At 36.3% G+C, this 16,834-nt stretch overlaps 1 protein-coding gene across 6 annotated transcripts in view; it reads left to right on the top strand.

The window, feature by feature from the left end:
- The window catches only part of adka (adenosine kinase a), an 88,892-nt gene extending 76,368 nt beyond the window's left edge, over positions 1–12,524 (top strand). For 5 of the 6 annotated variants that reach the window (XM_007898717.2, XM_007898724.2, XM_007898683.2 and 2 more), the window contains 2 exons: positions 9,636–9,722; positions 11,655–12,524. In XM_007898717.2, coding sequence (XP_007896908.1) covers positions 9,636–9,722; positions 11,655–11,779 — 212 coding nt within the window. In that variant the 3' untranslated portion in view covers positions 11,780–12,524. 6 annotated transcript variants of the gene reach the window in all.
- The last annotated feature ends 4,310 nt before the right edge of the window (positions 12,525–16,834 follow it).

Here is a 16,834-nt window from a genome sequence, read left to right as displayed (position 1 = left end):
TTACAGATACAGTGGCTTTCGCTCTGGGTCTGCTTTAACACCCTCTGAATGATCACTTTGTAGTTTGAATAATTTGTCGTATAATATAAGATGGAATAGATTGCATTATTTACTTCTAACTATAGAATATTTAATACAATGTGGAAAGTTATGCATTGCTTTCTATGAATAAAATGCACAAGTAAGTTCAGAAAATGACAAACCACATATGTTTGACCTCTCCCCATTCTCTTCAAATTTGTTTGTTCGCCAAAAGTACAGTGATTGTGTATCATAAATGCAGACTGTTTGCAAAAAACAAAACTTCTGGAGGTTACATTAATGTGTTCATTTGAACTGAAATGTAGATAGCAAATAAATCATTCTACAATGTTATTTGAATGTCGAAAGATCAAAATTGCACAGCACCAAATAAGATGACCATCAAAATTATAATTTTGTTGTCCCAGTACTTCAAACCAGTTGAGTTGCTGTTGAGTGAGATTGGAATTTTTTATTCAATGTGAAGTTCACAGCGGTAAATTCAGAAGAGGGTGAGAGCAAACAATTGACACAGTTTTCTGCCTTCAGTTGACACTTTAGCAGTCAGTTCTTCACTCAGAAGGCTCTTCCAGATACCTAGAGTTGCTTTTCATTTGTAGAAATACCTTTTTTTATCATGAGGGTGCAGGGGAAAAGGCAGCTTTTATAGAGGTAAAGGATTCTATGATAAAGGGAAATTGGGAATCCAAGTTAATTATAAATAACATTGTGAGGATTGGGTTTTATTCTAAAAGAATCTTTGTCATTTTAATTCCAACTCTATTTTGTTTCAAATGTCAAAATTGGTCAATAGTGGGCTGTCTCCCACTTACCAGTAATGACATTTGTGATGCAAATCAATGGGGAGAAATTCCGCCTGGGTCTAGATTTCCTCTGTTTATTTAGCATTTTAGAGTCTTCAAAACTTGGGAAGTTGAAGTTTTAAGAATTTTAAGCAAGTTTGCTTCACAATTATGATTTTGCAAGGATTTGCCAAATTCTGGTCACTGCAAAGTATTGCATAACTAGATAAATCTGGAAGCAGGTGGAATTTCTCCCTTTTTAAAAAAAAGTATGAATTGTAAAGCACACAATACCTGTGAATACAGGAGGGGACGTGCAAAGGCCGTTTTTCTCTGCTTTTTTCTGGCTCAGTTAATAAAGTCACTACCACGTATGGAATAGAATGCTTCAGATTAAGATAATAATATTAATCCTTATATTTGTTATAGTGCCTTATCACGTCGACGAGACGTCTCCAAGCGCCTCACAGGATAGACTATGAGATTTCAAGTCCCGAAGTGGGGCTTGAACTCACAACCTTCTGAGTCAGAGGCGAGAGTACTCTGACACATAAAATTTAGCACAGTTGGTAGCATTCTCATCTCTGGGTCAAAAGGTTGTGTGTTCTACCCAATCTCAGACAAGCACAGTGGACCAAATGGCCTCCTTCTGTGCAAAAAATATGTAGTTTTATGTTAGATTTCAGCTCAACAGTGCAGTACTCAGACGTCATGGGATTGTCAGAATACCATCTTTTGGATTATATGTTATATTGAAGCTCCGGCCTGCCTGAGCCCAGGTGGATCTTGAAGCTCCTGTTATTCTTTGGCAGATTCCTTCTTTGGCAGTGATGCTACAAGACCTTGGGGGTTGGGATAAGGATGGACGGGTTGGTTGGGGACAGAGAGAAAATCAACCAGGTTTCTCTTCCTGATTGTTGTCAGTGACCCCCAACTCAAAAGTGAGTGTCTTAAGTATTGGGTGAGGACAGGCTGCTAACTGTATTGCCTTTATAGTAGTAAATCCTGTCAGGGCATATTGTTTGGGCTTGTGCATAAAGAATAAACATTTCAGTAAGTTGCTGGAGGGTGACAGTGCCTTAAGAACAATATTCTAGAATCTATTTGCATCTTCAAAAGAACAGAGGAAATTGGGAGAAAAGGATAAATCTTGAAGATGTCTTATTTTTTGCAGTTTTAATCTGTCATTTTATTTGTTGGATGTATTTGGGAGGAAAGCAGTTAGACAAACTAGATAAGTTTCCTTGTTTTTCTACCAGATGACACTATATATTGAAAAGTGAAAACTTGTGGACTTTTCTTCTCTCCAATATATCACTAATCTCCAACATTGTATGGGTGGAAAGTGTATCTGGAATTATAAAGTGCCGAAAGCAATAAGACTATCATATAGTAGCATGAAGAAACTGCTGGGACATAAAGTAGGATTTCATGCAGGGCAGTGGGGAGAGAGAGAGGAGGTCAGATAATTTATAGAGCAAAGCTTTCCTGGGCAACACATTCCTCTTACAAGCAAGGTTGTGAATGAAATATAAGGATATATATATATCGAGAGAGAGAGCGAGAGAGAGAAAGTTTAAGCACGAAACCTATAACATTGTTGGAGGTTAGTGATGTATTGGAGGGAAGAAAAGTCCACAAGTTCATTTTAGTACATTTGAGACATGCAGCACTTGGAATTTAGTGGGGTAATGATATGAGACTAATAACAAGTGATATCCTTCCAGTATGAAAATATAATGAGTATGGGATATAGATGATGTGGCAATGCTTAAGTTATGATCTGGATGACGATCCAAGCTCAGTATCTCAAGGTCTTCAAAGGTGAATTGCATCATTGAGTTTATGTAGTGCATGTTACAAGTGATGGGTGGTACAAGTGGTGGTGTTCTTCAGCAGAAACTGTTTCTATTTGCATATGGGTATACAGTACATACCTATACTTCCACGTGTGGAAAGTGATTTGTAACTTAAGCCTTATTTACTTCTGGCAGCAGAGAAAAGGGCACAGTTGTAGTACTTGGTACCAGGGGAGAGAGAGTGTTGCAGACAAAACAGAGGGAGGAAATGTGATATTTTCATTGGCAAGTTGAAGTCGCATATCCAAATTAATGCCAATATAAAACACCTTGTATGTCTCATTTATTTCTTATTTACTGATACTGATCTGGAAATGTATAAATTAACCCAAATGTGCTGGTTTCAAGGCATTACATTTTTTAAGTATGATCCAACGTCCAAAATGCAGTATAGCCGAGATACAAAACACCTTAGAAATATGTAGCCCCATAGAGCTGCTATACAAGAGTGGTGGATATGCAGAGAGGCAATACTACTATTAACTTTTATTAATACTATGTTACCTCTTAAACAACTTATTATTTGTATAAGGATTGCATTGTTTTGCCAGCTGACGTGTTGCTTTTAATTTTTGCTTTCAGTAAGGAGGCGCATATTGTGTTTGTGAAAAATGCTTATTGCCTACGATGGCTTTTTGGCTGAGCTGTGAGGCTATGCCAACTGCTTGTGTTTTTCTAATTGAATATTTGTCATTGTTTAGATGATTGAATATTTGGAGCTGGAGCTTGTTCAGCACAATGCCAGCAAGCTCATATTGAACACAGTTAATCGGTGGAGGGTTAACTGTGAACTCCAGCTCAGCTGGATTACATACATTACCCAATACATGTTTTTCTCCAGCAAAGTACTCAAAATATGTCATAGTGTTTTGTTTGTTTTGATATTGCAATAAACTCAGTGGTTGTGCAATAGGATTAAGCTACCAAATGAAATGTCAGTGCCATCTGGCTATGTGTAGTAATTTTATGAAGCCAGCCATAGCAATTGCTCAATTACTGTATAAATTATCTAATGTATTAGCACAACCCTACTAGAATACAGCATGGGATAAAGTGATTTTGAGAAAAGACGAGGGAACTAGTTAATGCATTAATTTGTGCCATAATAGCTTTAAAAAACATTGCACTGATTGATTGGGAATGAGAAGTAGTATGGCATAATAATACCAGACTCCTAACTGCAGTGACAATGGCTTAAGGTTTAGGAGGATGTGACATCCTGCCACAAGGAAACAATGTGTGGCAAGACCTAAAGAAGGGAAGAAATGTAAATGTGAATAACATGTGTGGGAGAGATGTTTTTAAAATAAATCTATTAAAATCTATGGAATACTTGATTCTTTTATAATGTAGATCTCAGCAACTGTTGCATCACTTATGTATTTTCATTGCACCGTTGCAATCATCACTATCAATGGTATAAGTATAAAAGGTACCTTCCATCTGGCATGTTACACATTGTATGCAACCATCTATTAAAATAAATCTATTAAAATAGAAGTATGCTACTCCAATCTGTATTTTAAACTGAACTTATGTAATGAGCACAACAGTCTTAAGAAACTGGTTCCATTCAACCAGTGGCTGAAGATCCTATTTTGATGGGGTCACCTGTAATGAGAAACAAGATGCTAAATGACTTTCAAATTTAATTTTATAAATGGAGGAAAGAACAACACTTTTCACAGAGCACTATCTAGTTTAACCAATTTACTACTGAACCATCTGTACCATTGACATTTTGTGTATTTATTTTTTGTGCAAATCCATTTTTAGTTCTTGTAGTTTGATATTTTTTGTAAGTGCTGTTCCACACATTCAGCACAGCCCCACTCATTTCAGGCTTCTTTTATTGATAATCATGTCAAATGGAAGCAACCGCAGAACACAATGTAAGGTTATGAGAACCACCCGAGGGCATTCTGCACCATTAAACATCAAAGTGGTGTGCAAGAACATGAAAGTTCATTTATGTTTGCTGCGATTTTTTTATATAGAAGTTTTCTCTAACCTGCCAGCTTTCTCCAGATCTCTATCGGTTCCATACTTGAACTATAAATAATTATACACATCTGATCTATGCTTTTGAAGAAGGAGAAATTGTACACACTACTGTTAAAATATTTTTACACCTAAATAAAATATCAAACTTAATTTTGTATCATAAATATTACTGTGCAAAAATCAGAGAGTTTGCTTTCCTTTAGTCTGAACTAACCTAGTTTGGATCAATTGGTAGCACTCTCGTCTCTGGGTCAGAAGGTCATGGGTTCAACCACCATGCCAGGAATGTTGCATTGGAGGTGCCCTCCATTGCATGACACGTTAAATCCTTTGGTCTGCTTGTTCAGTGAATGTTAGATCATATGCCACTATTTTGAAGAAAAGCGGAAAATTATTCTGGTGTCCTTCCATATTCCTCTCTATAAACAGATTAAACGCGGGCATTCATCTCGCAGCTCTTTGTGGGATGTTGCTAGCATAGATTAGCTGCTGAGTTTGCTTCCATCATAATATTGTGTGAAGCACTTTGAGACATTTCTGCCAACGATGCTATATTTAGAAGATTTAAAAGAATAGTGCTTTTGCTCATGCCTACTTGAGCTTGCCTTCCTGGAGAAGCATCTCCTGGGATTGACTGGCTGAAATCAGGAAATTGTTCGTGAGAAAACAAATGACAAAATGTATGCCCTATACCTTACAAGGCAGAGTTATACAGCAACGAGGGCATTGCCTTTCCTCTGAAGTGTTGCATTTACTAATTTGAACTATGGCCAATTTTTGTTTTCTTTCTGGGCCTTGTTCATAACCCTGAACTTTTATACATCTGATCTATTCTTTTGAAGAAGGGGGTATACAAATTGCTATTAAATCATTTTTACACTTGTATAAAATGCCAAACTCAGTTTTGATTTATAAATCATACTGTGCATAAATCAGAAGTTTTGTTTTCTTGCAGCCTGAACTGACTTTTTTTCAAATGTGCTTTGTACAAACACATTTATGGCTTTGCTGTGTCTGTTTTTCCAAGGATTTGTTTTCTTTGAATAGGTTTTGTATCTAAATATAGGAAGATGGGAATGAGAGATACACCCCTGGGGCAATCTATTCCCTAATCTAGCAGTAATTGTTCAAGCATTACAAGTGAAAGGTGGGTTTACATGCTCCAAATAAAAGACTAACTAAGCTTAGTTGAACTTGCTACTAATTATCTTTGTCCTGAGTGATTAATTACCAAATAAACTTGCATATTGTGCTAAATATTTTAACCCTAACCATGCATATAATCTTGATCTACAACCTATTTGCAGTAGATTAATGTGAGAATTAAGAAATTCTGTTTTATCATCTTGTGGTATCTGTTCACCTAAATATAATTTATCTCAGGTTTATTGTGATTAATGTTGCATTTACATTGCTTGATTGCATGCATGGTTGTTTTTGTGACACCAGCTGTTGTATAGAAGAAAGTAGTTTCTTCATGGATGTTGGAAGCTGGTGCTACAGAATCATATAAAGTTGTAATTACCATACATTGCTTCTACTGACGGCAGTGCTAAAAGGTAAATGAGTTGCTCGCTGTTTTCTGAAGCGATGCCAAGACCAACCTAAAGAGGTGATATTCACCAGCAGCTCCAGGGGTATAGCTCAGCAGCAGCAGGACAAACATTACTACTGGAGTCTTCTTGCACTGAGTCACTCAACCCAACCTTATGGTTTTTCTCTTACTTGCCTGTACAGACCATCCCTAACCATCTGGGAAAGTTCAGCAGCCAGAAAGAGTTGTGTATATTGTCTTTGAGATAATCATGCTTAAGTTTGAGGAATTCAAGAGTTTTATCTGTTGCTTCAGCTCTGTGCAATATAAACGGCAGATTCCACTGCACTGTGTACATTGGAGTGTATTACAGAACAAAGTAGGATAGACAGCATGTTTTATCTACAATAACTATTTTTGCTCTCAAAATTACATTTTTAGTCATTATGTTGACTTTCACTCCCTGCTGTGAACCTCTTTCCCACTTTGCTTTTGTTTCAGTATGCCTTGTTTTCCCTTGATTACTGTGATGCTAAAGAAAGACTTAACTGTTTTTGGAACAAAGTAACATCTTCTCACAATATTCTATTTAAGTTTATTCTTCCCAATTGGTATTCTTATGATGTTAAGTGGAGGCAGGCACTTTTCTACATGAAAGGAGGGTAACACCAGGGTAAATCACTCTGGTCCATTATGTATTTCTGTGTAGTTGGTTACAATTCGGTGTTGTCAAAGGCACAATCTTTGTGCATCCTTTTGATTGAGTAACAGTTGCATGATACCTGGTGTAGAGAGTCTTGAGAATTTGAAGTGAAGAAAGTAATGTTAATTTCCGGGCATTATTATTTGAGGAGGCAATGAAACAGTATATGAGACCAAACTAGTGCACATAATTTTAGATTTTCAGACATTCCACAGAGGAGATGTTTAAGGACGTTTAAAGCCCATGTATGTATTGGCTAATTTGCTTGTGTGATTAAAAACCTAATACGATGCAGAAAGTAATGATTAATGGGGGTAAAAAAAACTCCACCTGGATCAGACTTACAGAGTTCCACATGGACTTGCCTATTTGGATTTCCTTACTGCTCATGTTATGAATGACTTGGGAGAAAAGTAGTCCTCGTAATATATAAAATTTGCCAAAGGCTCCAAGGACAAGTCTAATATAGAACATAATTCAAAAATGTGTACACTAATCAAGCAATTGGATAAGGAGTTATGGAATACTTGATTCTTTTATAATGTAGATCTCAGCAACTGTTGCTTCATTGCATCGTTGCCAATCATCACTATCAATGGTATAAGTATAAAAGGTACCTTCCATCTGGCATGTTACACATTGTATGCAACCAACTTTAAACTTGCAACCTGCTTCTTTACCTTTAAATTTCAATGGTTCAAGGTAGTTGGATATACTGTCATTGTGTCCTATTATTGAAAAGTGTAAAATAATTTAGAACAGTGAACAGAGCTTTTTGGTGAGCATTTAAGTGCACATGTGCAGAGGTCTGATTCTGCTAACTCGAGTGGTATATGAACAGGCAGTAAAACCATTACTTTTCATTCACATATGCTCTTTAAAAAATGATGGTGCAGGTATGCAGCTAGACATAAATTGTATAGTGCCCCTTTGGACTCCAGATATGGTATAAACGTCTTAAAAGGGTAGTGCTTTTGACTACTAAAGAACTTACTGGGAGAATTCTTTTTGCACAGAGGTTTTTATAGAGTATGGAATGGATTAACTGGAACAATGTTTGAGATGGAATCCATAATAGTGTTTAAGAGGAAATGAGAGAAATATCTCATCAGTAATATAAAAGGCTATAGAAAAAAGGCAGGACAGAATAGGACTAAATGGATAGTTCTGTCAAAGGCAGCACAGGCACGATGGGCTGAATGATATCCTGTGCTGTAAATTTCTATCGTTAGAGTATGCAGCTGTGTAAAAGAGATCGTTTATAACTTTCTAAGCCCAAGGGCATAATAATTTTTGTCTCAAAAGGTGGAACCATTTTTAACTTTATAGTTCCAAACAATGGGAAATTAATCTTGGTAAGATTGTTATTGTAACTAATTGGTCGATTCCCTTGTGAATTAAGTGTAATTGCAAAAAGTTAGATACTTTCCCCGTGTCTTTTTTTTTGTGTGTGTTACACTCTATAATAACTTGTCTCCTGTAGTAAGTAACCTGTTAGGAAGTCAGGTAAAAATGAATTCTGTTGAGATGTGATGATGATTGAGTCCGTTTGCTCAACCTAACTCTTCAGAGACATCATTAATTTGTCTGCTTGGTCTCACCCATATTAATTTATTGATGTTTTTCATAGTGAAAGTAGTTCTTACAGAATAAAATTTGAGCTCTGTTTTATTATTTATGATCTATAATCTGAAGAATTATCACAGCAGTACTGTATTTTTGTTACCAAAAGATTGAAGATAATGTTGGAGCAGGTAGAAATTGACAATAAATCTTATAACCGAAGTGCACAGCGTGAAAAGGAGTTCTTCCAGACATGTTTGGAGAGCTGCTTCTGCTCAGTAAGTGAAGGAAAATACAGGGTAGCTATACTTGCATTTATTGCATTGTGCCTTATTGCATCAGAAATTCTCCAAGCGATTCATAGTGCTGTTAAGTGTAGTGACTGTTTTTGCTGAAGATCAGAAACACTGTACTAAACTTAAATGGTAACTGACTATATGCTTACAATGGCATTGAATGCATTTCCCTTTTACTTTATACTGCATTGGAAGGTGAGGGGAAATAATTCCACTTAATAACCTTGAGTGAATTAGCTTTATTCCTTGATTCGTATTAAGGGAGAATGTTAGCCTAATTTTGTGCATCAGAGCAATTAATTTATAGGCCAACAAAACACATAAGAATATAAGCAATTTGCATTTTATAGCTGGGGCAGGGCAACAGTAGTGGCTAACATCTATATTTTTGATATATATAGATTTTATGGAAAGCACCATCTTAATTATAATTGTGCTTAAGGTGACCTAACAATACATTCTTGTTTCCAGTTGAATAAATGTGACAATGTTCAAAATTAGAGGCAGCTAGCCAAAGCTTTTGCAACCTAAAACAATATTGTCGTTTGTCCTTTTTCACAGGAGATGTAGAAGCAGTACCAGTTGTATTGTCTATATTACAGACGCAACTTATCTTCTGTAAATACTGATCAGTACTTGTCATTATCTTTTCTCTTTGACTGACTATTACTAGGACATGTTTAGTTCTTACCTTGTAGTTGTATGTGAATCCATAAAGTTCTTAATAGAAGAAAACTGAGCTTCAGAAGAATTAAACAATGATCACAGTTCTATACAGTTCTCATTTTAAAAATGAAGAATGATAATTTTACTAATATTTGGGGATTTACATATTGTTTTTCTTTCCTACAGCTGATAAGGTGATGTCCTTCCCTGTCCTACGAATTAAGCAAGAAGATATTATTGACACGAACGGAGCTGGTGATGCTTTTGTAGGAGGTAAATATTACTGTTCTTAAGCATGTTGTGTCATATACGCCCATTATGCAAATGCAAGGATTATTATTATTAGTGTTGCATTTAGTATTAATGCCTGGATATTTCCTGCACATTCTTTTCATTCAATCCAGGACAAGAACAACAGTCCATATTAAATATTACAAAATCTGATTGTTCCATGAAATCATGACTCAAAATTTCCATTCTGTTTTTAATATAAACATGTACCTGAGTGCTAATACACATTTGTATTGTGAAAATTCTAATAACCAAAGGTTTTCTAGTGTTTCTATTGCCTTTATTTTCAACCCTGGATATACATGCAGATGTTGTGAGAAAGCAATGATTGCCCTCTGTTTAAAGTTCATTATTACAGTTGCCTATGGCTGTGGAGTTTCAGATACTCATTATTGTGTAGAAGTTTCTTGGACAATGTTTCAAGTACGAAACACCTGATTGTCCAGTGCCTTGGGATGTCCTCCTGACATGAAAGGTGCTATACAAATGTAATTTTGTTGTTGTTGAAGGTAATTTTATACAATCCTAGGTTCAAAAATATTGTGTTTAAATTGATTTTGATTTCTTCGTGTTCAGTACTGAAGAATATTTAACTGTTGAATAGTGGTTTATAAATCACCCATGTTCCAGATTTCCTGGACTTCATTTCATTCCATCTTATTTACCCTCTTGCTCTACTTACAGCTGTGTGTTGAGTTGATTTGTAACCGAGGCATCAAGTTGTTGTTACTGAACAAGCAGTTGCACTCTAATAAAGCTTTAAACATGTTTACTCAAACTCAGTATTGATTTAACTGCAAGGGAGGGAAGTTGGTGCTCAGCAGTATGTCAGAGTTTAGCTTCAGCTTTAGGTTCATCTTGTCATGGTGCTAGTTATTGAAGAGAGGAAAACGGATGGTTGATGATTATATAAAAGTATAATCTTTCAAAGCCTGACATTGGGCTGTGATTGTTTGTTCCATTTGATTTAGAAGGTGTAATATCAACTAAATTCTATCATTAAGAACCTATTATTATTTTTAAAAAATCAAAACTTAGTGAATAAATGTATTATAATGACTTGATCTTAAAAACCTGCTAAAAAATCTAATTACTTCTAAGTAGGCAATGATAATCACTTACTCTGGTCCTAACCAGATCAGTAATTGGTGATTTTGGAGTAAGAAGAGCAAGTAGGATAGATTAGGTGAAAAGTAAAAGCTTTAGACCAGATGAGAGATAAAGAAGAGGGTGCCTTTGCATTTGGAGGGATATTTCATAGTGCCATTTAGAAGGTCAGGATTTGTTTTCTTGTTTGATCGAAGAGGTGAAAAACAGGAAATGGAATCATTTCCTTTCTCCAATTGTTTCCCTGTATCTAATGAAGATGCTGACTCTGCCAGCATATGATTTCAAGGCTGACAAGTGGCTCATTCTCCATGTGAGTTGGTACTTGCTTTCTCACAACATCCACATGTGTATTATCTAGAAGTCATTCCTGGATAGCACTCGGGTGGAAACAATGGTAGATTCTATCCTATCCATGGATGGGGTTGTTTCTAAATTGGGAACTTTTATATTAAAAAGAATTTGTGGCCAGCCTTTTCCTTCAATTTTCTCGCTTACTTTCCTTCCCAAAGGCACTGGCTTGTACTGGGACCAGGTCACATAACTGCCAGGTGCTCTCTAACTGAGGCAGACCAACTGACACAATGAATGGCAATGAATTTACTATAGAGAAAGCCAGGAAACATTCTTTTCTAAATAAAGTTCAGCTCGCATGTCACCTATTTTGCTGCCTTGTGATTTTTTTTATCATTGCATCATGCAATAAACTACCAAAAACATATCACCCGTGAGTGGTAAAGTTACTTTTGCAAATTTGTTTACGGATTAAAACATCATTAATGTTCTCAATTTGCATTTTCTTTGTAGGGTACCTTTCACAGCTAGTCTACAACCGACCTCTTGAGCAATGCATCCGTGCTGCTCACTATTCAGCAAATGTCATCATCCAGAATTCAGGTTGCACATTCCCAGAAACGCCTGACTTTCATTGATGTTTCATTGAATTCGTGAGATTGGGGAAAACTATTCTGTTTTAACTATAAGACACAGGGTTGCCACCTATTTAATAACTTCTCCTAAGGCCTGCATTGAGAAATCTGTACTTGGTTTTTATTCATTTTATTGTCTGTCTTGTACTATTAAAAACAGATTCAGAGAAAAATCTGCACATAGTATTTGTAACAAAAAAACAAAATACAGTTCTTTCTGTAAGAAACCATCTAGTTTAGATTTCAATGAATGTTGATCAGTTGATTATAATATCTACTTTCTAGGAATTATGATAGGTCAAAAATGCAAAGTAAAATAATTATTTGACCATTGTCTATAGAACACTTCAATGTGGATGTCTGTTTTGTTTTATTCTTGACAGAACCTTTATCGAAACTGAAACTAATAGTGAGTTACTCATTTCAAGCTGTCTGTTTGCTAGTAAGTAGTTGAATGGTATCATTGTGAAATAATCCCATTTTAGCAAGTTGCCTTGTTTTGGGCATTCTTCATATAATGAGCAGACTTGTATGTTGAGAAAAACTGAAAAGAGGTACAGAAATATTTATGCAGGCTAATCTATGCTATGACATACCAAATCAATCTGTAAATGCACAGTTTTTAAAATCTTGATGTTCTGTAGTTATTTGGGCATTGTAGTATTGTGTTCAAACAAACTGCTGTACACTCTGAAAACATTCTTATCTTTATAATTTGTTTTTGACAATAAACAAAGATTCTCAGAAATATTTTCTTGCCTTGAATTATTTTCCTTTGGCCAGTTGCGTAAAGAGATTCTAAGCAGATATTTTTAGTATTTGAAACTATGTCCAGCATAGGAACAGGAGTTTGCCATTCAGCCCATCGAGACTGCTCTGGTGTATATTAGTTTAAGATTAAATTGTTTTAATCCCATTCCCCACCTTTTCTCTACATCACCTCCAGAGAGTATCCCAGGTTTACCCAGCCTCTTTCTGACATTTCTCCCAGGACAGACTATCCTAGGGTGGGGAATACAATACTCTAAATTCAGTCTAACCAGCATTCTATCTACAAGTCTATCTTTAAAACAGCCTAAGCCTTTCCTATCATAATGTACTCTAGACTTGTTGAGAGCAGTAAATATCCAGATACAATACAAAATTACATTTCTGAAGCGCCTTTCATGTCAGAGGGACATCCCAAGGCGCTGAACAGTCAGGGATTAGGACCTGAGCCAGTGGGTGTTTGGATCAGGGAGGGTGGAGGGTAGAGAGGGAATGAGGGTGGCCGAAGGCACGGTCAAAGAGGAGGGTCTTGAGGTGTGCCTTGAAGGAGGCAAGGGAGGGAGCGAGGTGAAGCGAATGTGGGATGGAGTTCCAGAGAGTGGGGGTAAAGAGGCTGAAGGCCCGATGCTGATGGTGGGACATGGAGCAGGCTGGAGCCTGCTGAGCGGAGGGAGCAGACAGATTGACAAGGGGTTAGCAGGTCGGAGAGGTAGGAGGGCCAAGGCCATGGAGGGCCTTAAAGGTGAGGATGAGAATATTGAACTCAATCCTCTGAGGGAGCCAGTGGAGCCATCCAAGAGGGTGTGATGGGGTCACGGAGCCTGGTTCGGGAGAGTACACGAGCTGCAGAGTTCTAGAAGATCTGCAGCTTGTGGAGGGAAGAGTTGGGAAGGCTGACAAGCAGGGCATTGGCATAGTCAAGCCGACATTAGCAGTTACTGGGATTTCATACACTTCCTCCACAATTCACTGCAGATCCTGATGTTCCACTAAAACTGACATTTTCACATGTAGTGTTTTACACCTGTTAGATCTGAGATTGCAAAAACAATTATGTAATTCATAGAATTGTAATGCTGTGGCCTTTGCTCTAATTTCAGGATTAAAGCTACGAGAACCTATTTCATTAATGCACGACCACCTACAGGGAAGAAAAACCTTGCTCTGTTTCACTGAGCTGAATTTCATACTGATTCATAGAGTTCAATTCACTCTTACCATCTAGTCGTTCGTTTCATGCTTTGGAATATTAATGAGCTGAACCAGCACTAGATTCAGACATCCTGTTGCTAAAGTTTTGATGCAGTAATAACGTATTGGTTGTGTCTAAATTAATGATGCGAATAATAGGTTATTCCCTATTGCTGAACTAATGGTGTCATAAAGGCTTCCTCTTTTACTCTGTTCAGATTGGATATCTCAAATGAGATGGAAAGTGTGTGGATCATGTTTGATGCGACTGAGTTCAAAATACTTATTTTCTGGAATCAACCCAATTTTAGAGGTCAATATGAGTGTAGTATGTAAATCAATGGGTTTATAACACCATTCATAAATAGTAAACTCCAGTTTAAAACATTGATTAAACTTTTTCCTTATTGTTGTGAATCTCTCAAGTGTGCATGTTTAGACTTTTTTGCCTCAGTTATTCTGGTGATACAGTATTTGATGTTGTGAAGAGTTCCATTGTAGCTTTACAATTTGGATTTTGTAACAGTTCTCTAAGCTTTTTACAATTACTATTTTAATTTATTTTTCAAAATATCTGATTTATTAACCTACTTAGTTATGTAATTTATTTGAAAAATAAATGGATGCATTTAACAACTCTTGGCATCAGTAATAATTAATATTACAATTAAACGCAATTACACATTTGAGTAATCATGAAAATTAAGAGGGATGCCTCAGAATTGAATATTAAGTGATTATGATATATAATTTTAGAAGGAAATACCATGCAAAAAATGATGTTAGTTACTGAAGTAAATGTTTTGTGATACTGTATTTCCTCTTGCCTTAAATTGTTGAGTTCTAATCTTTTGTATGTTTATTGAACCCTAGGATTTTATCAATTAAAAGGCACTGGATGTCAAACAGAAGTTAAAAACAATGATATTGTTTGCAACAGCTTTCAAAGCTCATTGGAATTTATGGGGGAAAGGTTATCCTGCTATTCACTTCAAATTTTAAAAGCAGGGCGAAACGTTGGGAAAGTTTCCTTACTCCACACTCCTCTGTTTACCGAGCAGTAAGTAGGAACCCAGTTGTTAGTCAATTGATGGATTGCTTTTCTGAGGGTAATAATCTCTTTTTAAAAAAAATTTAAAAATAATAATTTGTTCACTCAATCCTCGACTGTTTGTGGGACACTGCTGTGCACAATTGGCTTCTGCATTTCAATTCACTTTACAGTATATTCTGTGAAGCGGTTTGAGATGTCTCAAAGACGTGATAAGGCGCTATATCAGATGCAAGGTTATTATTAAATAAAGAATTTTTTCTTCCATTGAGACCTGTTATTTCTAGTTATACTGGACCACTTGAGTTACACATGTTACACATGTATGCTGGAGATGCTCCATTTAGTGACACTGAACTTTGATGCTTCAGACCAGTTTGGAGGCTCGTACGGAGATGCCTGAGATGGGAAGTTTTGGTGTACAGGCTGAGCACAGAATAGTATTCAGGCAGCACTAACATTTCTTGGCTTGGGCATTTCCAGGTCCGTTTGAAATTCTTACTTGCGTGCCAATGACTAGATGAGATGTATGTCGGCCAACCTTGTAAATGTTACCATTGTACTGGCTCTGGGTGCCACCAAAGCCTTAAAGTGGCAGGTCTGCATGGGAGAGGAGGTGTCTAAATTGAAATTGGATACATTTTGCCAGGTTGTATCATAACTGCATTCCTTTTCCCTTGCAAATTATACAAATTGAGTACTATGCACAAAAGTTACAGCCCTAGGCTTTCATTCTTTAGTATTACGCCAATAAAAAAACGTCAGAAAGCATAAATTATAATTTTTTTAGAATATAAGTACTAGTGACAAGTTACAAAGACAAAAAGTTGGAGACTGCATAGGAGATTGTAGATTTCACTGAATAACTTATGAGTGAGTTATGTTGGTCTCCTTTGCTTGTGAAATATATGTTGTAATTAGCATCTCCCCATTCGGTATTTCAGTTGTACTGTACAATGCATGTTTTCCAGTTTTGTGTTTTATACCCCATTTAAGATTCTGGTAACTTTTTGTACCAGAGTTGTTGAGTGGTATTTTTTTTCTCTCTAATGGGGAATGGGATATGATGAAGTAAGGCAATTATTAGGCGTGAGCTACAGTGGTTCCAGCCGTTCACTCGCTGATGGTGAAAGCCATTACACAGCTGTTTGAATAGTTTCCAGCTGCTGGTGGTCCCTGGAAAGTAGTTTTGTTTAGTTGTGTTCTCAGATATCTGGAATAAATTCCCTGTCTCACATGTATGTAAATTTATTTTTGGTGTTTTGGGCTCTATGGTATGAAATATATAGATTCATATAAAATGAGGACAGTACTTTTTGAATCCAATTGGTCAAAATATATATGTAATTCTGTACTGTGTAGTATCTGCGGGCTTAATATTTAATATTAATATTATTCCTTGCATTCGATATAGTGCCTTATCTCATTGCTGAGACTTCTCAAAGCGCTTCACATAATAATACTGTAAAGTGAATTGAATGCGTATTTTGTGGGCGAAATCTGGCAGCCAATTGCGATAACCAATAATAAATAATTAATTTAGTTGGAACACCAATGGCAGTGATGGCCTTTTCACAGCAGTTTGATAGAACTTGTTACAAAAAACCCACAACAAAAGACATAATTTATCAAAACTGTCTATTCTCCACGATAAAAAAGAGTTTGCACTTTGGACCAGTTTATATTCACTTCTACATTCCAATGGAAAACTTTAACAAAATAATTGTTCATTGCTGAAACAGCAGGATGTAACTAAACTTTCAAATGTTCTACATACTATGGAGGTATGGAGCTATTATCACTATCTGTTTCACGAGAAATTTACTGATTTCTACCTTTGTATGTCACATCTAGAGATGTTTTGAGGAAACTTTCAAATTTGTACTAAAATGGAAATTGTGTGTGTGGAAGATCTGATGTGACGTAATTCAAATTTTATGTAATTTGTATTCTTTGTGTATAAAAAACTTCACCAAACAAATCCACACTTCAGGATCGAGATACTGCAGGCGGATTAGTATATTTTTCTAGGTACTTTGTTGGTTCCA

This window comes from Callorhinchus milii, unplaced genomic scaffold (assembly GCF_018977255.1).
Source record: "Callorhinchus milii isolate IMCB2004 unplaced genomic scaffold, IMCB_Cmil_1.0 Scaffold7, whole genome shotgun sequence".
Taxonomy (NCBI): domain Eukaryota; kingdom Metazoa; phylum Chordata; class Chondrichthyes; order Chimaeriformes; family Callorhinchidae; genus Callorhinchus; species Callorhinchus milii.
The sequence above is the reverse complement of the archived record's forward strand: the minus strand, read 5'-3'. Positions and strand labels throughout refer to the sequence as shown.